The sequence below is a fragment of the Echiichthys vipera genome (assembly GCF_963691815.1).
Source record: "Echiichthys vipera genome assembly, chromosome: 20".
Classification (NCBI taxonomy): Eukaryota; Metazoa; Chordata; class Actinopteri; order Perciformes; family Trachinidae; genus Echiichthys; species Echiichthys vipera.
The window spans coordinates 2,727,839-2,750,324 of record NC_139845.1 but is presented as its reverse complement, the minus strand read 5'-3'; the positions used below and the strand labels follow the sequence as shown (position 1 = coordinate 2,750,324).

At 47.7% G+C, this 22,486-nt stretch overlaps 1 protein-coding gene across 3 annotated transcripts in view; it reads left to right on the top strand.

Annotated features, from left to right (window-relative positions):
- The window catches only part of usp6nl (USP6 N-terminal like), a 95,582-nt gene that overhangs the window by 51,654 nt on the left and 21,442 nt on the right, over window positions 1-22,486 (top strand). For all 3 annotated transcript variants that reach the window (XM_083935143.1, XM_083935144.1, XM_083935142.1), the window contains 4 exons: window positions 8,067-8,134; window positions 14,850-14,929; window positions 16,573-16,612; window positions 18,654-18,734. In XM_083935143.1, coding sequence (XP_083791269.1) covers window positions 8,067-8,134; window positions 14,850-14,929; window positions 16,573-16,612; window positions 18,654-18,734 — 269 coding nt within the window. The remainder of the gene's footprint in view (window positions 1-8,066; window positions 8,135-14,849; window positions 14,930-16,572; window positions 16,613-18,653; window positions 18,735-22,486) is intronic.

The following is a 22,486-nucleotide window of genomic DNA, read 5'->3' as shown; positions in this document are numbered from 1 at the left end:
TGTGTGCGTGTGCTGAGTTTAATCTTATTTAAAGGTGCTGCATGTTGAAGTTTGACTTTAATTCGCAGCATCGCTCCTCAGTATCGTCTCTGGTGGTCACATATTTAAACCTGTTTCACTTAATGTTCATGTAACTTCACCATCAAGGTCCGTTCTCTCAACTTGACCCAATCGTCCTCGCCTACGGGAGTCGCCATCTTTGTCTTCGTCAGACTTTGACTCCGCCTCATTTCCTCTGACCAAAAAAGGGTATGTATGTGACGCTGGGGGGAGGGAGATACGTCCATCTGGCTGACGTTTACCTCCGAGGAGAAGTGAGGGCCAGAGGCTAGCTGTCACTCAAGAGGCCACGCCCCTAATTATTCATAAACTTTAACCTCCGATAAAATAAAAACTAGCCCCTCCCCCTCAGTGTTGTCATGGAGATATGAGCTAAACACACAGACTAGAATGTTCTTTTGTCCTTAAACAGGTTTAATGATGCTGTGTAAACGGCCTGTTTAACATGGGGCTCAATGAGAAACTGCTCTGTTATGAAACCTGCCCCTAGTGGACACTCTAGACTGGATATTTTGTTTCTCCGATGTGCTTTCAAGTTTTAAAGACAACAAAAGCAAAATGCAGTCTAACTCTGGAAAACAAGTGTGCAGAACTTCTAACTTGAGCCCAGTTTTAGTCCAAACAAGGGGTGCAAGACTCATAGTTTGGGCCCAGACACGTGCTACAGTGCATAGACACACCCTTGTGAAACAGACAAAAGGCCGACATGTTCATCTCATCTCATCTTCAGCCCTTTTATCCGGGGTCGGGTCTCGGGGGCAGCAGCTTTAGCAGGGGACCCCAAACTTCCCTTTCCCGGGCCACATTAACCAGCTCTAACTGGGGGATCCTGAGGCGTTCCCAGGCCAGTGTGGAGATCTAATCTCTCCACCTGGTCCTGGGTCTTCCCCGAGGCCTCCTCCCAGCTGGACGTGCCTGGAACACCTCCCTAGGGAGGCGCCCAGGGGGCATCCTTACTAGATGCCCGAACCACCTCAACTGCATCATTTTATCAATTTTAAATCCCATTGTGGGGATTGTTCTGTATTTTTAGTGACCACATGGTGGGTAAACGGACACGAACGCGCTCTGAACGTTTTTGGCGATCATGCGTGGGCCCTGAACACACCACAGCTGAACCGAGTAAAGTCTACAATCAACCTCCCCACTGTTATTACTGTCATTATTATAGTTATTACTCCTCTTTCTGTGCAGATAGTGTCTGTCAGAGGGTGAGAGATGCAGCCGAAATGACTCTTTAACATGAAGAACAAAGGGGGCTCATCACGGCAGCCAAAAGAGGGCTTCAAGAGAGGAGAAGAAACGAGGGAGGGTGGGAACGTGCTCGCCATGTTGTTCGCCGTCAGTGTTGGTCATTTACAGGGATGATATTGAGGAACGAATACAGCCCACAACACTTCCTGTCATGTGCTGCAGTGGTCGCCAGCAGAATTAGATTTGACCATGAGACGTCTTATCTGGAGTCTTCACACAGATGCGTCCTCCCTTTTTAAAAAATCCTGTACCTGCGAGGTCCAACCGAGGCTTTTTCCCAAGAACAAAAGCATCAGCGGTGTGCACGGGAGGTCGTTCTGGGCTGAGACTCAAGGACGCCGTGACAGAATGAATGAAAAGGAAAGAAATGAAGAGGTTTTGAAATAGTTTTCGTTCAAATCAGCAGCCTTGTCTGTTCATTTGACCCCGCCTTCAGAATATCAACATAGAAATGATCTAAAAAAGCAGCCCATCAGTTTTGTTTGGAAACCACAGATATTCCATTTGCTATCATGTATATAGACTATGCAACAGGGGCGTAGTCTCCGTGGCGTCACCTGTAGGTTTCTGCCATCTTGGCGATGGCTCACGGCGCCTGAATAATCCGAAAAAGGACAAAGAAGTGGAGCTGAGGCGGGCTGAATGACACTTTTGACAGCACCCATCTGTCACTCAAAGCAACCAGCCCTCTAATTCTGCAAAACTCTGAGCCTTATTATAATTAAAAACAGCTGAGTTGTATAAAAAGTTCACCTCCGTACAGTTGTCATGAACGGGGAATTAGCTACAGGGAATGAGTCCTTACCCCAAGTGAAGGAGTTCAAGTACCTCGGGATCATGTTCACGAGTGAGGGGACGATGGAGTGTGAGTTTGGCCGGAGAATCGGAGCAGCGGGGGCGGAGCTGCAGTCGCTCTACAGCACGGAAAAGAGAGCTGAGGAAGACAAAGCTCTGGATCTACCGGTCAATCTTGGTTCCTACCCTCACCTGTGGTCATGAAAGCTGGGTCAGGACCCAAAGAACCAGGTCGCGGGTCCAAGCGTGTGAAATGTGTTTCCTCAGGAGGGGGTCTGGAGTCTCCCTTAGAGAGAGGGGGAGAAGTTCAGCATCCGTGAGGAACTCGGAGTAGAGCCGCTGCTCCTTCGCGTTGAAAGGAGCCAGTTGAGGTGGTTCAGGATCATCTGGTAAGGATGAACCCTGGGCGCCTCCCTAGGGAGGTGTTCCAGGCAAGTCCAGCTGGGAGGAGGCCTCGGGGAAGACCCAGGACCAGGTGGAGAGATTAGATCTCCACACTGGCCTGGGAACGCCTCAGGATCCCCCAGTTAGAGCTGGTTAATGTGGCCCGGGAAAGGGAAGTTTGGGGTCCCCTGCTAAAGCTGCTGCCCCTGGGACCCGACCCCGGATAAGAGGCTGAAGATGAGATGAGATGAGACCAAAAACATTTTTGTACCAGGCTGTAAACATATTTATTTGACACTGAATAAAATAAGATTTCACTGCTTCAGTGTTTTTTATAGTTAAAGAAAATAAGAATTTAAGCTAAAAACATCATCTCTTCATGTCTTTCTTTATTGTATTTACACAACTGCAATAACTGGCTTTCACTTTGCGAAGTGACACAAGTAAAGACGTGGAGATCCCAGCTGCGTTTAAAGCGTCTGGATTAAAATAAGACTGAACGTGCAGCAGCGTGAGAACAGCACCACCGACACCTGTTCAGTGTTAAAACCTGCCGGACCAAGTCACAACCCAACTTCCTGAATTCTTTGGCGACGGTTTCAGATGACTCCTCGTGCATGAACACTTTTTTTGTTTTAGTACTCACAGTAAATCCCCACGTGACTTGAATGCAGCATGAAGAGCAGGGGTGAAGGGCGCGGAGCTGGTGGAGGTGGGGACATTTTAATCACAGCAGGACGGGGACAGTCAGCTGAGGTGTGACGGTGGCTTCACCGCCGGGGTCTGACAGGCAGCTCGGAGCGCGGGAGGTGGAAGGTCAACTCGGTGGGGGGGTTTCTAACCTCATCATGGAGGATGAGCAGGAGGATGAGGGAGAGAGGATAGAACAGCTGGAGGTTGACAGTAAATAAGAGAGAGAGGGAGAGAGAGAGCGAGGGGCGACATGCAGCAAAGAGCCGCAGTGCCGGGCCGCTGCAGCTTGGACCTTTAGCCTCTGTATGCGGGGCGCCTGATCCAAACACTGGGCCACCGGGCGCTCCACTGATAGGGTTTCTAGCCTCGTCAACAGGATGATGAGGGGGAGAGGTTGTCATTTAAAGGAATAATCCACCAAAAACAGCGGAAGATACAGTAATACCGGAATATTGCCAATACTGTGCCTGAGCTTTGGCCTTGACAACGCACATTTTTTCAACCCCTTTGCTTCGAGGAATATTATTTCTCTAAAGACAAAGTACTCAAGTATTTTCTAAACAAGCATCTGTAGGTGAAAATGTGCGGACCAAGCCCCCACCACAGCCACTTCCTGTTTGATCCAATCAGGAAGTGCCAAAAGCGTCAGTTCTCTGAGTGTCCACTAGGGTTTCAGGTTTCATAACAGAGCAGTTTCTCATTGAGCCCCATGTTAAACAGTCCGTTTACACAGCATCATTAAACCTGTTTAAGGACAAAAGAACATTCTAGTCTGTGTGTTTAGCTCAGATCGCCATGACAACACTGAGGGGGAGGGGCTAGTTTTGATTTTATTGGAGGTTAAAGTTTATGAATAATTAGGGGCGTGGCCTCTTGAGTGACAGCTAGCCTCTGGCCCTCACTTCTCCTCGGAGGTAAACGTCAGCCAGATGGACGTATGCCCCTCCCCCCAGCGTCACATACATGCCCTTTTTTGGTGAGAGGAAATGAGGCGGAGTCAAAGTCTGACAAGATGGAGACTCCTGTGGGCGAGGACGATTGGATCAAGTTGAGAGAACGGACCTCGATGGAGACGCTACGTCTGTTTTTTATACAGTCTATGGATACGACGACGTCATTTGGTTGAATTGATTTCAATATTAACGTCGTTCAGATTTATCCTCTGGGTAACAGGAATGTCGACGCAAAATTCATGGCAATCCAATCAATGACATATTTCTCTCCGGACCAAAGTGTTGAACAAAGTGACAGTGAAAAAAACTGTTTTGTGCTTTTATTGTGAAAGAGTGTTTCCTCTTAAGACCAGCGTTTGTTAAACTGGGATCAGGGTACATGCAGTGGTCTTTTTTTCATCTTCAACCTCTTGTCCCTGTCGGGGTCGCGGGGGGCTGGAGCCGATCCCAGCTGGTATCGGGCGTGAGGCGGGGTCCACCCTGGACAGGACGCCAGTCTATCACAGGGCACATAGAGACGAACAGAGACAGACAACCATTCACACCTACGGGTGATTTAGAGTCATCAATGAACCGAACACCTGCACGTCTTTGGACTGTGGGAGGAAACCGGAGAACCCGGAGAAAACCCACGCAGACACGGGGAGAACATGCAAACTCCACACAGAAGGGCCCAGGCCGGGATGCAAACCTACAACCTTCTCGCTGTGAGGCGACAGTGCTAACCACTACACCACCGTGTCGCCAAGTTTGGTAATTGCCCTGAAATTTAATTACATGAAAAAGTCAAATTAATCTTTCCCCTAGTGTTAACCTCTGGAGTCCAAGTCCTCTTTGAGGGTGCATGACGTTAAACACATTTCCGAGCCAACAAGTTAAAACACCGTGTTAACTCTAAGTCACGAGGGGGTCTTCTACGATTGGCTGTGAGCTCTTTGGACCCCACTACGAGTCAGACGGGAGCCACAAATAAAAACACCCCCCAATCTCCGTCACGGATGCCAAAGTGATTCTTGAAGCATGAAAAAGGGTCTAATTGCATTTAGCGTTAGTCAGGCCGCGGGGGAATACTAATGCGGCTGTGAGGGGTTCAGACTTAAGCTTCAGTGCAAAGAACAAAAAGGTCTGAATCCCATTTCCTCCCAAATTCCTCTGCCTCTCACTATGGGAACCACGGGGCCTCGTGGGGCGGGCTTCCCAGCAGCAGACGGCTTTACTGTATTTGTTTATTTGCCCCGGACACTTTGCCTTGTGTGTGTGGGTGTGTGTGTGTGTGTGTGTGTGTGTGTTGGACTCCCCCGGCGTCTTCTCCTGCTGAGTGCGCTCTTGGCGGCCCACGGCGACATGCCTTTCACTGACACACACACACACACATTCACACACCATCCTGTCATAAAAATGCCAGCCGGCTCAATAAGGAGCGTGTTTGTTCGAAGCGCTTTGGAATTCCAGATCCTCCCGTCGAGCCCCGGAGACCCGGAGAGGAAGTTGGAGAGCGACTGGAGTCAAATACTTCCTGTAAAGCGCTGGAAAACTGTCTAAAAGAAGGAATTTCAGTATTACACAACTGCTGGGGTTCGAACGATGCGAAGGCGCCAGACTCCATTGACAAAAACAGTGATTTTAACCTCACAGAACACCGGAGTTCATCATCTCATCTCATCTTCAGCCTCTTATCCGGGGTCGGGTCGCGGGGGCAGCAGCTTTAGCAGGGGACCCCAAACTTCCCTTTCCCGGGCCACATTAACCAGCTCTAACTGGGGGATCCTGAGGCGTTCCCAGGCCAGTGTGGAGATCTAATCTCTCCACCTGGTCCTGGGTCTTCCCCGAGGCCTCCTCCCAGCTGGACGTGCCTGGAACACCTCCCTAGGGAGGCGCCCAGGGTTCATCCTTACCAGATGATCCTGAACCACCTCAACTGGCTCCTTTCAACGCAAAGGAGCAGCGGCTCTACTCCGAGTTCCTCACGGATGCTGAACTTCTCCCCCTCTCTCTAAGGGAGAGATCGGTTAGTTGGTTAGTTAGTTAGTTTGTGTTCTTGTGTGACTTTGGTGAATCCGAACTAGTTAAAACACCATAGTCACACGATTAAACAAACTAACTGACTGATTGAGGCAGCGGTAGAGCAGAAACACCTGTGTTGAATGAGGTCAAATGACAGTTTTTGTCAATGGAGTCTGGTGAAGGTTTGGGTGATTTGTTGAAATGTTCAGACAGGCTTAAAACCATCTTCAATCGCTTGTCCCTGTCGGGGTCTCTGGAGCCGATCCCAGCTGACATCAGGCGTGAGGCGGGGTCCACCCTGGACAGGACGCCAGTCTATCACAGGACACATAGAGACGAACAGAGACAGACAACCATTCACACCTACGGGTGATTTAGAGTCATCAATGAACCCAACACCTGCACGTCTTTGGACAAAGTTAAAATCCAAATCGTAATGAGTTGGATTATTAAAGAGGTTTCATTTCCTTCAGGGTGTTTCTTAAATTTAACGTTGAGCCGCCTAAATGCTCGTATTGTAGGAATGATTCACACTCCGCCTCCTTCGCTGCGTGTCACACACACCGTATTCAACATAAACACTACATGACCCCACTTAATAGAGTGTGTGTGCCAGCTTTGTTCACACACATCCGATGTTTGGAGCCTCTCACGGCTGGCTGAATCAGGACGTGTGTGTGTGTATGTGTGTGGGAGAGGCTGCTTTAGAGGTGAGAGGTGTGTGTTATCAGTGTGTGGCGACGACGACAACCGCATTTACACTCGCACAATGTGACTCAGCCGAGCACAGAGGAGCTTTCTGTGACACGGTGACGTCTCTGTCACAACAGCTGTCAGCTTTAGAGGAGCTCCTCTCGTCAGCCTGCTTCTTATGGACACACACACACACACACACACACATACACACACACAGGCTGTACTCCAGCCTTCCTAAGAGCTGCTGTTTTCTTCCGGGTATGACGTGTTTTGTGAAAACCCCTGTTGTGTCCGTTCCTCGCCCTGGTGCCGCTGGCAGAGCATGGTGTCCCAGGTGTGTGTGTGTTCATGGTGTTGCCCTCACTCCTCCTTATTTCTACAGCGTCCTTTATCCATCTTCTGTATCCGTTTGTTCCTTATGTGATGATTTTTCCTCGCTGGTCAGGGTGCAAGACGTCTTCACCATAGAACTAATTTGTCTGATTAGAAGAAACTTTGGTTTATCTCATCTTCATCCGCTTATCCGGGGTCGGGTCTCAGGGGCAGCAGCTCCAGCAGGGGACCCCAAACTTCCCTTTCCCGGGCCACATTAACCAGCTCTAACTGGGGGGTCCTGAGGCGTTCCCAGGCCAGTGTGGAGATCTAATCTCTCCACCTGGTCCTGGGTCTTCCCCGAGGCCTCCTCCCAGCTGGACGTGCCTGGAACACCTCCCTAGGGAGGCGCCCAGGGATCATCCTTACCAGATGATCCTGAACCACCTCAACTGGCTCCTCTAAACTCTAAATTTAGAGTAAATAGAAACTCTTTATGTGTTGGACCCTCAGTTAGATTTTTTGCACCCTCAGTTTGATATTTTGCACCCTCAGATGAAGTTTGAATTATAAAGGCTAAGTGCAGGGTGGTGGATCCAAGGCGCCCAGACTGGGTCACCTCCTGTTTTCATGGAAAAGAGCAGAAGTTGAGTGATTCTGCCTGAAACATTTCTTTTTTAAAGAGTTCAGTTTGACGTTTGAAACAACTGATTAAAAAACAAACACTTACGGGTGTGACACACCATCAGGATGATGTGTAGCTCCTCTTTCATTTACATCAGCAGAACATTAGCAAACTGTTGTTTTCGCTGCTGCATATTTATGTCACTGTGTGTTTGCAGCTCATTGAGCACAGCGTCACAGCTGCACCGACACTCATTTATCTTCCTTTATGTTTCTCTCTTTGCTCCGCAGCGTCTGATCAGGATGCGGCGGTGAAACTTGACCAGGAGCGCGCCGAGATAGTCGCCAAATATGACAAGGTATGTGTGGCGAGCCCTTCCTCCAGCCTGCAGGCATCTTGAAAGCATGTGTTGGTGAAGTTAAGGCCGACAACAGTCGTGTTTCGACCACAGACGGTCACTCATGCTGAGACTCATAACACGCTGGTGAAGTAGCTTCATGAGTCACCCGTGAAACACAACAATAACATCAAGCGTCGTGTGTGTTTTCAGGAATTTAGCATTTAGCAAGAGCATCCTCAGTAGAGCCGGACAGATATATCAGTCTATCGTCGGCGTATGTGTTTTCCGAAACAGAAACATGCAGAAAATGATGCTTTGGGTGATTTAGAAATGGTGTCATATAGCTTTATTTTTATTTTTTATTTATTTAAATGATAAGCAATACTGATACGGAACATACAGTACTTTATAGTAATTTATTTCTTTATTTATACAATTTTTTATATATAAATGGTCAACAATTGACTGATACTGAACATTCAGTACCTTTTAGTAATGTATTTAATTATTTACTTTTTATTTAAATGGTTGAAAATTGATTGATACTAAACATACAGTACCTTTTTTTGTAATTTATTTCCTTATTTATATTTTGTATTATAAATGGTAAACAACTAATGGTTTTGGGGGGGTTATCCACGGTTAGCAGGGTTAGCATCCTGACAGCGCAGGTCATAAACTCAAGGTTAGCAGGGAAAGGTGCTGAGCGATGGCCGTCGCATGTGACGCAGATTTTAGTTTCACATGATATCTTTAAAAAATCACCTTGAACTCCAATAGAACAGGTGCTCCCTTTGAAAGATCGTCCACTCTGCAAAAAACACATCATTCATTTATATGTTAGTTTTTAGGGAGCCACTGAAAAGGGACCGAAGAGCCGCATGAGGCCCGAGAGCCGCGGCTTGCAGACCCCTGGTTTAGACAGTGGTTGACTGTGTATTACATTGTTATTATAATAATGTTTATCTTTTAATAATTTATCTATTTAGCAAAACAGCCGTCTGCGAAAGACAGAAATCTGTGTTTTAAAGAGAAGAATAAGGACTCTATCTTTGCATTTACATTAACTCCTGCACAGTAATACTCTCCATAGTTCCCCTGCTGTGTGTGTAAGTGTGTGTGTGTAAGTGTGTGTGTGTGTGTGTAAGTGCGTGTGTGTGTGTCCTGAGTGACACCTCTATTTCACAGCCCGGCGGTATCAGTGGAACCAGCCCACCACGCTCGGTTTGTAAATTAGTCTTTTTAATTTAGTCCGGCAGGCTGCATAATCAAGCTGCCTCATTAAGAGCGAAGCGACCATTGAGAGGAGAATGATGGAGGCGTGTGTGTGTGTGTGTGTGTGTGTGTGTGTGTGAGGTACAATCAGAGCTAAATCAGTGTCATTGTCACCGTAGCTGTGGAGGACGGGGGAGGAGTTTAATGGAGTCGGTTATCACGCCGACCACACACACACTCTCCTCGCAGCTCAGCTCATGCGCTCATATTAAAAATGAGTTATTGTCTCTGCAGAAAGTGCAGAACGAAGAGTTTTCTCTCTGTTTACCGTCTGTTTCTCTCACTTTTTGCGGGGGGGGATATTTGATTTACAGCATCTTCTCCAAAAGACGTCACATTTGACTCCAGACACTCGATTTAAAATGGAGCCGCTCTTTGATGGATTGAGTCGTTGTACTTTCACAACAACGTGTGCAGCGTGCTTCAACTTTTGTCGTAACGTGATACTTTTGAATGTCATGAGGTCAGTCCTGGTTCCTACCCTCACCTGTGGTCATGAAAGCTGGGTCAGGACCCAAAGAACCAGGTCCAGGTCCAAGCGTGTGAAATGTGTTTTCTCAGGAGGGGGTCTGGAGTCTCCCTTAGAGAGAGGGGGAGAAGTTCAGCATCCGTGAGGAACTCGGAGTAGAGCCGCTGCTCCTTTGCGTTGAAAGGAGCCAGTTGAGGTGGTTCAGGATCATCTGGTAAGGATGAACCCTGGGCGCCTCCCTAGGGAGGTGTTCCAGGCACGTCCAGCTGGGAGGAGGCCTCGGGGAAGACCCAGGACCAGGTGGAGAGATTAGATCTCCACACTGGCCTGGGAACGCCTCAGGATCCCCCAGTTAGAGCTGGTTAATGTGGCCCGGGAAAGGGAAGTTTGGGGTCCCCTGCTAAAGTTGCTGCCCCCAACGACCCGACCCTGGATAAGAGGCTGAAGATGAGATGATAACATGACAGTAACTTATTACATAAACATAACTAAAAAGATGAAAACAGTTTGTTTCATGCAGGTTTCTTGACATGAAAATCTCTAACCTGACTCTCGCCAGATGAAATTCGCTCCGCCTCACTTCACTCATCCATCTGGGATCTCTCGACTGGAAAGTGATTTCAGGGAGCTGGGACTCAAACATCCTTGCATATGATTGGATAGACCACTTGTCCGTCATCTTATTGACGTGCTACTTCAACCAATCACATCCAAACCAACCTGTGACGCTGATGAGGGCGACCAAAACAGAACAGCCGACGTCGTTTCCACCAACAAAAGCCTTCAGAGCCGTTCTCTGATGTTCTTTTAAAGAAGAAAGATTCTCGTGATCGGACGACACGGATGAAACAGCAGCATCAATGTTGAAGCCTGCCTCTTCGATGCAAGCCGCCATTGTCGTCTGAATCACAACAGTCGTTTCTCAGCTACGTCACATCTATAAAACCCCGCTCGGGGGTCCTGATTGGCTCGACCATTTTTTGCGGACCCTGAAATCCCTCTGCATTGGATTGATCCCAGATGGTTGAGTGGAGCGAGGCGGAGTCAAGGTGGAAGCAAAGACGGAACGAAAGACATCTGGGGAGAGTCAGGTTAGAAAATATCCAGTTATAACATGAATATGTTTCGTTATAACATGAAAATAACTCGTTATAACATGAAAATAACTCGTTATAACTTAAAAATAACTCGTTATAATGTGGAAATAACTTGTAATAACATGAAAAACACTTGTTATAACATCAATATATCTGTTATAACATGAAAAATATATTACAACATAAAAAGAACTTGTTACAACAGCACAACTTTACAGAAGAAGCAGCAGATTTAAACCTAAAACAACAATTTAAAAACAAATAAACCCAAACACAAGAGGAACGGGCATTTCTGAGAGTGTTTCTCACACTTTATAGACCGAACGATGAATCAGACTGAAACATAATCAACAGTGCGGATCATGATTGGTGGCAGCCCCGCGGTCGCTCTGCTGCTGAAACAAACTGACTTCTGATGGAGCTCCAGATTACATGCCGCCCACGTCCGTCAGGGGCAGAGCATCAGGTTTTCATTGGCTGCTGCATTAAGAGGGGAGCCACGACTCCGCTGCCCTTGGGAAAGTATATTGGCATAAGTGTGTGTGTGTGTGTGTGTGTGTGTGTGTGTGTGGCAGTTAACAGGTGTGAAATGAACAGCCAGACGCCCACCTGCGTCACTGGGCCTCTGAGAAACTGGTTCTGGTTAATTCACCATCATTGTCCGGTGACACTGAAAACACACAATAAGAGTGTGTGAGGAAGGATTATGTGAAGGGAAGAGCAGGGAGAGAATAACAAAGAGTGTGTGAGGAAAAGAATACCGGGAGATTAAGGGCGCACTTCCACTGTCCATCCGTACCGTGCCCAAACAGGTTTCACGGGTAAAGTCTGGTTCCTTTGACCAGTGTGAGTGCAACCGTACCGCGTGTAGGAGCGGCACGCTTGCCGTCCACGGCCCGTTTGGGAGAGGTGGGCTTTAGTAAAGCACATTTGCACATATACGAGCATGAGCGTGCGCACGTGTACGAGCACGAGGCCTACGGCGGTTCTGAGGTCATTTCCTGTGCGCCTGTTGGGACGTAGAAAAAAGAAGGAGGGACCATGCGCGGACATTTCAAACAATGGCGGTGAAAGGTTCACGTTGGTGTGATGCGGAGGTGGAGTGTTTACTGCAGATTTGGTCGATGAAAAGATTCAAAAACAGTCGACAAGACGCACAAAAACTCTGAGGTCTACGGAAAGATCTGGAAACAAAGCCACGCATCACCATGACGTCATCAATGCGTGTGACGTGTTACGGCGTGATGACGTATAGGCAGCAAGAAGCATTCACTAAGGCCCAGGTAGTGTGAGTACAAACGGGCCTGGAGGGGGGGACAAGGACCCTAAAGCACGGGGCACGGGACGGAGGCACAGTTGGAGGGCGCCCATAATCTCTCCACCTGGTCCTGGGTCTTCCCCGAGGCCTCCTCCCAGCTGGACGTGCCTGGAACACCTCCCTAGGGAGGCGCCCAGGGTTCATCCTTACCAGATGATCCTGAACCACCTCAACTGGCTCCTTTCAACACAAAGGAGCAGCGGCTCTACTCCGAGTTCCTCACGGATGCTGAACTTCTCCCCCTCTCTCTAAGGGAGACTCCAGACCCCCTCCTGAGGAAACACATTTCGGCCGCTTGTACCCGCGACCTGGTTCTTTACCTTACAATCCAAGACACACACACATCAAACTGACCACTATAAAATCTATTAATGAACCTTTAACTCCGTCTGTCTCCACTGTGTTGGATAAAAACACTCCTCCTTCAGTAGCAGAGAACAAAGTTCTGTCTGTGGTTCCTCAGGTCGGTCTGACGACCAGATGTTGAGGTGAAATCTCTCTAAATCCATCTCCTCCCTCTGTCCTCGCCCAGCGTCTGCACCGCTCCCTCAGCAGAAACACACCAGCTACATAAATAACTCACACACACACACACACACACACACACACACGTGTCTGAAGAATCCAAAGACCTCAGTGCGCCTCACACCGTACGTGTGGAATAAAACCGTATGTCTCTCGTCTGTCGATGTTTTTACGGCCGCTGTGAAAGCTCATAAAAAAGATACGACGTGCTCCATAACAACGTTGTTATTACTTCACAGGGAAGTTACACTGAGAGTGAAGAATAGTGCAGTTGTAACTAACTTGGAGATCAGTAAACTATCTCTTTTCTCTTCTATAGTTTGACAGTGTCAGAGTTTCTCGAGCAGGTTTGTGTCTCGCTGGACGGGCTCATTTGCATAAAGGTTGAAGTCCAATCACCTCTATGCAAAAAGAGACGGGACACACCACAACTGTTAACTTACTGTGTACTGTTGCACTGTTCTAATATATTCAGTTAGACCAGGGCTCTGCAACCTTTACCATCAAAAGAGCCATTTTTCCGCCTCTTCACCAAGTAAAATGTGTCTGGAGCCGCAAAACACATTTGATGTCACAGCTTATAAAGGTTTATATGTAAAGTTACTGTTACCTGGCTTTGTTACCTGTCCTTAAACTGTGGTTGTTCGCTAATTTCTCACCATATATCGAGCCCACAGGTAAGCCATCATCATGTGAAAGTAAATAAATATTTCCACGAAACACTATTGTGCGGGTTACCAACTCCATTTTAGCACCTGCGGGGAAAGGCGCTGGGCTGTAGACTGAGGATGTGACGCATATTTTAGTTTCACGTCATATTTTTAAAAAAGCACCTTGAACTCTAAGATCACAGGTGTTCCCTTGTCCACTGTCCAAAAAAGACGTTATTTACACGTTGTTTATATAATTTTTTTGGCAAAGCTACAGGGAGCCACTGAAAAGGGGCCCAAGAGCCGCATACGGCCCAAGAGTTGCAGGTTGCAGACCCCTGAGTCAGACAAATATTAACCTGTATGGAAAAGATAAGGTTTATTGTGAAGGAACCTTTATTGTGAAGGGACCGGATGCGGGGTTAAGGAAGGCTGTTGTTCTTGTTGGGAACGGGGCAAGATGGCGGATAAAGTTGGTGTTGAGCCGCAGTAAAAAGTTTGTATTCTTATCGTTTAACAACAACCTGCATACAAACTCGCCGTAAGGATCCCACCGTGCACGGCGCTGCTGCTTCTCCAGCTCTCCGTACAAGCGTCTGTTGGAAATGCCTCGTTTAGATGACATATTCAAAAGGATATTTAAAAGAAATTAAACTCATAATTCCCCCCTCGCTCTAACATCTCTCCATTAATTGCATGTATATAGGTCCTGTATGTGTGTGTGTTTATTTCGGGCCTGTGTGTGTGTGTGTGTGTGTGTAACATGAATGACAAGAACAGAGTCCCGTTGCAGGATTAATAAAATAATTCTTCTTCTTCTTCTTCTTCTTAATTTTCATGTAATTTGTAGACGAAGTTACGCCCAGCACAGTGTAATTCAAAGTCAAGTCGTAGTCGCTTTATTGTCAATTCTTCACATGAACAAGACGAACAAGGAAGCGAAATGTGGTTTCTCCCTCTCCCATGCGTAGACCAGACACAACAAGGACAAGACACAGTTAGTGAAGTGAGAGACACAATGGAGAGTGACACAACTGCCATAGTAACAGCAGAAAGTGCAGATGGTGGCATGATAGTGCAAAGAGAACGACTGACAGCAGCAGGTCCATATGTGCAGTTTGCATGGTCATTTTCTGTGTCTGTGATGAGTTGAGGACGTGTCTTGGAGGGCGGGTTTTTATCTTCCTGACGCCCTGCCGGGTCGGGCTGAGGGGAGAGTGTGTAGAGGGTTCAGCAGTCTGGTGGACAAAGCTGTTGTTGAGTCCAGGGGTGCGGGAGCGGAGGCCCCTGTACCTCCTTCCAGAGAACAGGAGGCTGAACAGTGTGTGTGTGGGATGCTGGGATCACTCACTATTGTGTGTACAGGGGGGCTAATTCGTCTCTCTTCTTTGATTTCCAGGGAAAGGAGGCCACCGTGGAGCCCTGGGAGGACACCAACTTCCACCTGTACAAAGTCATCGACCGCTTTGGCTTCGTTCAGTAAGGACTCACACACAAACCCTGTCATTACTCCTCAGAACCACACGAACAACCTCCCTGAACAGTAGCACCACAGAGAAGGGGAGAGAGAGAAAATGAGAGGCTGCGGAGACGAGTGTCGCTGACGGGAGAGTGCGTTTGTGGCTTCGGGCCCGGGGCCGGTCGGGAGGCTGCGGGGCTCTTAAACAGCACTGGGCTGGAGTGTTATACACTGGATGTATATATAGGCTGGCACATGCAGGGCAGGAAGCAGCCGGTTAGCCACAAATCACAGGTCACCAGTGTTGGGATAGAGCGGTTCCATCCAGATGGAGGGAGAGAGCTTAGGAAAGACACAAACCCTGGGTTAGATGATATGTGATCGTTTCAGACGGGGACAGAAGTAGCCTGGGGTGAAGGTCGCCGACCGGGCAGAAGAAGAAGAAGATGATGCTTCCGAGTGGGTGGCAGAGACGAGGCTTTTTAGAAGCAGCTCTGACGAGAGAAGAAGAGCAAGAATAGACGTTTCTGAAAGGGCGTCTTCTCACTACACCCAAGGACGTTTCCCTTTGACAGACCACTGGTGCAGAGACCTCACATGCACTACTCCATCCATTTTATCAAATGCATTAAAAAGACGTGTGTCTGTTACACTGACACGCCAAATATATTCCATAGCACATGAATACGCCAGTGTTACGGTGCTAATATGAACATCAGAGAGACTTTTTATGATCTGGGACTAGTTTGTCGTCTCTCCTGTCACTGGGAGGGTTGTGATGCTCTGATCCGGCATATTTTGCACCCTCAGTTTGATATTTTGCACCCTCAGTTTGATATTTTGCACCCTCAGTTTGATATTTTGCACCCTCAGTTTGATATTTTGCACCCTCAGTTTGATATTTTGCACCCTCAGTTTGATATTTTGCATCCTCAGTTTGATATTTTGCACCCTCAGTTTGATATTTTACACCCTCAGTTTGATATTTTGCACCCTCAGTTTGATATTTTGCACCCTCAGTTTGATATTTTACACCCTCAGTTTGATATTTTGCACCCTCAGTTTGATATTTTGCACCCTCAGGTTGATATTTTGCACCCTCAGATGAAGTTTGAATAATAAAGGCTAAGTGCAGGGTGGTGGATCTAAGGCGCCCAGACTGGGTCACCTCCTGTTCCTCCTTTTATTATTGGAAGCTTTGCTCTGTTTGTACGTTGGGTTGACTGCTTGTTGGAAATAGTAGTTTTGTCTTGCAGTGATACTCATCTCAGACACGTTGGCGCCGTAGAAAAGGGAACAACGGGCAACATTGTTGTGAGGAGAGTCAGGAGAGAGCAGTGATGGAAGAGGCATCATGGAAGATTCTCAGCTGACCCCATTCAGATCTGTGCAACTGAGGGGTGTCTCTTGTGTTATTTCCTGTGTGTGCGACCGCCGACGCGTTTGATGCTTCGTCAGAAGAGAGCGAGACGGGCGCTGACCCCGATATCGCTCGGCTCTTTCATCCCTCAGTTTTGCGGTTTTCCGGCAGCGTCGACTAAACTATGATCCTTCCACTGCACACGTGACAGCGAGGACACAACTAAAAATAAACTGAGGAGGCTACGAGATGATTATCTATCGCTCCTTCACTCCCTTTTCCTCTCTGCTCTTCTCTTCTCAGTAAGAACGAACTCCCATCCTACGACGCGGTGGAGGAGAAGGTGAGTTTAAGTGTCTTCCTCCCTGTTTGTCTCTGTCTGCGTCTGAAACACTGTGAATGACAGTCGATCGGTGATCTGCGTGGTTTCTGATGGGACTGGGTATCCATGACAACTATCTATCATAACACCGTGTTGTAATATAGGACCATTAATTCAAATGAGACACGGTTTATGGATGAAATCACCTGACGGGGATTTCTGTCTTTGAATAATCCATCTAGCTTAATTCCTTACAAATCAAGGAGCGTCGTCATTAAGAACAAATCTAGCCGTAAAAGATAGTTTTAAAACAACACAACAACACGATGGCTAGGGCGACTGTTGAAGAGTGGGTCGTCCTCCATTCTAGAGATCGGTGTTTCGATCCCCACCTCCCCTGGTCCACATGTCGAAGTGTCCTTGGGCAGGACACTGAACCCTGAATTGCTCCTTGTGCTGCGCATGGGTGTGTGAATGTGGTGTGAAGCTTCGTGTGGGAGCTTCAGGTTCAAACCCAACGACCGCAGTGAACCACTTCACCTGAGCGAGTCACTGTGACGCATTTGTTATAAAATGTCAGCAACTAAACAGCAATGTGTTCAAACCGACTGAGACTCCATTTGATTTATTGTTTTTGGTTGATTTGTTTATTTATTTAGGATATTTAAAATGTCTCTGAGTCCTAGTGTTAAATATTCTTTAGAAATAAACGTTTATTGATCTTTGAAATAGTGGACTTTACATTATGGACATTATCATAATATCAGTTAAAAATGGTCGCAAAACGACAAAATGTTCACTTCTCGCAACTATTTCTTGGACAATTTATCGCCTGGCAAAATTTGTTATCGTGACAGACCTAGCTCCGACGCCAATTCAACATGCTGACTCGGCCGAAAAATAGCCAATGAGGGTCGACTCGTGCCACTGGTACAAGACGCACTACGAAAGAACGTGGACCTGACCTCTGCTGAGCGAACCCCCGCTCTGACAGATTGGTCTGGTCCTCCTGATCACCTAACATCTGGAGGTTCAGGTTCTGCAGCGTTAATAGAAAAGCAGAAATATCTGTTAATGAGTGAGTTTCTGAGATGGAGGGGGAGAAGTTCAGCATCCGTGAGGAACTCGGAGTAGAGCCGCTGCTCCTTTGCGTTGAAAGGAGCCAGTTGAGGTGGTTCAGGATCATCTGGTAAGGATGAACCCTGGGCGCCTCCCTAGGGAGGTGTTCCAGGCACGTCCAGCTGGGAGGAGGCCTCGGGGAAGACCCAGGACCAGGTGGAGAGATTAGATCTCCACACTGGCCTGGGAACGCCTCAGGATCCCCCGGTTAGAGCTGGTTAATGTGGCCCGGGAAAGGGAAGTTTGGGGTCCCCTGCTAAAGCTGCTGCCCCCGAGACCCGACCCCGGATAAGAGGCTGAAGATGAGATGAGTGAGTTTCTCCCCGTCGAGTCGTCACCCTCTCCTCTGTTTAAGGAGCACGTACTGTTCGATCCCGCGCAACTTTAAAAATAGCTCTCACATCTTTTATAATTAGCAGGTCGTCTGTTCGTTGTGGGGATCTAAAAATAGACTTTGCTTCATTCCTATCACGTTGTTTTGAAGCCTTTTGTCTTTTTTTACAACCTGCGAAAGAACAGGCTCTAAAGTGAGGTGTCAACACGTCAAATGTTGCATTCAGGTACCGTGGGAAACAGGAGCTTTTGTACTTGAAAAGTGTCAGAAACGCTCGTTCTCAGGGGGGCATTGGAAACATATGACTGAATGAATTAAAACTTAATAAATAAAAACTCTAAAATTAACTAAAGTGACGTATTTATGAAATAAAGTAGAACACAGCTGTAAAACCTGAGCTCGCCGGTGTTCATGCGGAACAGCTGACAGACGTCTACAGACGGCTTTGACCCGAGCGTCTCTCATTCAGGCGACTTTGAACATGAGCGACGGACACTTCTCGTTCTGACAGCGAGTCCCGTCGTCGGACGTGAGGCAGCTGCGGAAACAAGTAGAAACAACTGACGAGGGGACGTTACTAATGTGTCACTTCTTCTTCTGTCCACTCAGCAAAAGCACGTGGAGGTGGAGAGGACGAGCAAGTGGCTGAAGATGCTGAAGAGCTGGGACAAATACAAGAACAGTGAGAAGGTGAGCTTCTGTTTCCCATCCTGTCGACACACAACCATGTTTAGTTATCATCAGCACTGTCGCCTCACAGCGAGAGGGTTCCTGGTTCGAATCCCGGCTGGGACATGGAGTTTGCATGTTCTTCGACGGTCGTTGGCACTTGGAGCACAAAGGGTTCCAGTGACATCATCGGCCTTGTGAGAGGTTAAAGACCTGGATCTCCACACTAGTTAGTTGGTCCAGACCCGGCCTGGTCCTGGTCCTGGTCCTGGTCCTGGTCCAGTCCCAGCCTGGTCCTGGTCCAGTTCCAGCCTGGTCCTGGTCCTGGTCGTGGTCCTGGTCCACTCCCAGCCTGGTCCTGGTCCAGTCCCAGCCTGGTCCTGGTCCTGGTCCAATCCCAGCCTGGTCCTGGTTCTGGTCCTGGTCCAGTCCCAGCCTGGTCCTGGTCCTGGTCCAGTCCCAGCCTGGTCCTGGTCCTGGTCCTGGTCCAGTCCCAGCCTGGTCCTGGTTCTGGTCCAGTCCCAGCCTGGTCCTGGTCCTGGTCCAGTCCCAGCCTGGTCCTGGTCCTGGTCCTGGTCCTGGTCCTGGTCAGATGTGTACATGAACTGATGAAGCCTCTTGGATGAGAGGTGAAACATCTTCCTGGACAAATAACCAAGTCCAGTTGCTTTGGACTGAAATTGCTTTGGGGATCACCGGTTCATAAACTTGAAACTTGCGTTAACTAACTTATTTCCAGCTTTTCAAACACGTCCAGAGAGACATCCTACACCTTTAAATCACTTACATATAAATGGATCATTGACATCAGTCTGATATCTGATGAGTGACTCACGTCCTCATCGTTTGGTCCCGTCTCCAGCTGGGGATCAAACATAGTGGTTTTAACGGGTACATTCATTTAGCGTCTGTATTTCAACTGCACAGTTAAATGTAGACTTTTAGGAGCTGAGGTTGATGCAACACAATGATATCGATGTCCTGTCAGTGTCTGCCTCCCACGTGACCATTAGAGAGCAGCAGGTATCCGTTATGGCGGCCTTCTTTCATTCATCGGTGCAGGTTGCGTCGCAGTGGAGCGCTCGCCGTGTCCTTCACTTGTGTGTTTGGCTTCGGCGTGTGGGTTTGTGTCTTTGAAGAGTGAGATCCACTCATGTCTGGCACTAAGAGCACGGCTTCCTCTTTGTTTCAGAGTGAATGCGAAGAGCCAAGGACACAGAGGAGTGTTCAGTCCTCCTCCCTGCTCCTTCTTTCTTCTTCAAAGCCTCAGCGATGATTCTCTTTTTCCTCTTTTGTCAGAGCGTTTTCAGCTCGGGTCACGCTTCACGCGTCTCTTCTTTCACTCGTCTCCGGCTGCTGAGAACATTTAGCCGGCGGGGTCGGGATCAGAGCGCAGCGAGTGTAAAGCAGCGTCCTCGCGCCACACTCCGCAAATCTGGCTCCAGGTCGCAGAGTTTAGCGTGACAGAGGTAATGTTGTGGCATCAGTGAGGTAGACCCCAGAGAGCCAGACTGAAGCTGTGTGTCACACGTGTCAAACTGATCCAGTAAAGGGTCGCTGAGGCTGCAGGATTTCAGTCCAACCAAGCAAGAACACACCTGACTCGACTAACACCTGAACTGCGTTCACACAGTTGATTTGTTGGACCAGGTGATCGGTGATAAGGTTCAGTTAAATCACTGGAGGATGGAGCGACTGCTCGTAAGCCGCTCTGTGTCCGACGCTGTTTGGTTTCTTTTGTGGCTTCATCGACGTGTTGCTTCTCAGTCGACAGAGCAGGGTTGTATAAAGGTTACGGCGCAAATTAAGTATTCGCCAGTTTCAAATAGCGATGTGACGATTTAGCCGTTAGCGAACACTGTTACCGCTGTTTTGTTGTTGTTGTTGTTATTTATTGCCCCTCTTGTGACAGAGAAATTAACATCTTCACTGTAAAAAGTGTGTCATAATGTCCACATTTCTTTATTACATTATGTTTGACTGAGTCATGGATGGATTACTGAACGGGTCTATCAGGCTCAGGCCCGTAAGAGGCCCATAAAGTCAGGGGTCAATTCAATTTAATTCAATTTATAGAGCCAAATCATAACAGAAGTTATCTCAGGACACTTTACAGAGTAGGTAAAGACCACACTCTATGACTTATTTATGATTTACAGAGACCCAACAATTCCCCCGTAGAGTACGGTGGCAACGAAAACCTTCACTATAACAGACAGGAACGTCAGACAGACCCAGCTCTGTGGAGGACGCACATCTGTCTGCACCGGAGAGAGGGAGAGAAGGAGAGAGAGAGAGAGAAAAGACGGACAGATGGACAGAGAGAGACAAAGACAGAGACAGACACACTTCCAGTAACTCTAATAATATCTATAGTAATGTGGGTCCTGACTTCTAAAATGACCAAAACACAAAATGATCACAAATAGATGCTCAAGGACTGAAAATAGACACAAAACAATTACAAAGACAAACAAAACAACTAAAAATGGACTTAAAATGAGCAGAAAGACAAACAAAACAACTAAAAATGGACGTAAAATGAGCACAAAGAGAAACAAAACAACTAAAAATGGACGTGAAATGAGCACAAAGAGAAACAAAATGACTCTGTGTAGACAGAGTGTGTGTGTGTGTGTGTGTGTGTGTGGGGGGGGCTCTTACAGGTCGGTGCCCAGGGGCCCGTTGGCTCAGAATACGCCCATGGATTTTGCACAAATTCAACGACCTTTGATAAATTCTTCTTTCACGTGAAAAATAACTGTTGTTATAGAAACAGCGACGATCGTTTTAAAGTGCTTAAAGCTCAACAACAACATTTTGTGAAACATTCACAAACGCTGATTAAGAGTTTTCTTGGAGCTGCAATCATTTGGGATGATTAGACGTGTGTGTGTGTGTGTGTGTGTGTGTGTGTGTGTGTGTGTGTGTGTGTGTGTGTGTGTCCGCAGCCTCCTATCATCACACTTGGGACTCACTAGTTTCTAGTGCAACAGCCTTTGTAATTAGGCTCTGATGAGCGAGTCAATGAGAGCATCTGTTCGACTAATCATCCTCTGAGTGTGTGTGTGTGTGTGTGTGTGTGCGTGTGTGTGTGCGCGTGTGTGTGTGTGTGTGTGTGTGTGTGCGTGTAAGCACTTGAACACACGTGTTAACACAGATTCACAGTAATGTAAATGTTGTCTGCTCTTTGTATTTACTGCTTACAGACAGACAGCTGATTGCTTTATGAATCGCTGTGAGTTCAACACAGACGTACTCTCGCAGACCGTTTTGTTGACCTGTAACTGGAGGAGGCATCATCAGATACTGATAAGGAAAGGGCGGGAGCTTTTACAACAAACCCGGCGTGTGATTGGATGACCCGTCTGTCTATCAAACTCTCGCCAAAGTCAATCAGGAGAAGAGAGAAAACCTCTTGTCCATCGTGTCCCCACTCAGCTGCCAGTAGCTCCTCGCAGGAGGCTGATGAAGCTTTCAGTGGAAACACAAACGCGTTACTTGGAGCCTGACGCGACGGATTTCCCTGTGACGTGACTCTTCCGTGAGATCGTGTTATTGCGTCAATTTGACCTCGCTGCCCTGCAAGGTCAAATTTCTGGAGCTCCCAGACCTCGTCCACACGAACACGGGTATTTTTGAAACCAAACTTTTCTGGTCCAAGGTTAGGAAAAGGCCTCGGAGAATGCTTCTTGCTGCCTATACGTCATCACGCCGTAACACGTCACACGCATTGATGACGTCATGGCGATGCGTGGCTTTGTTTCCAGATC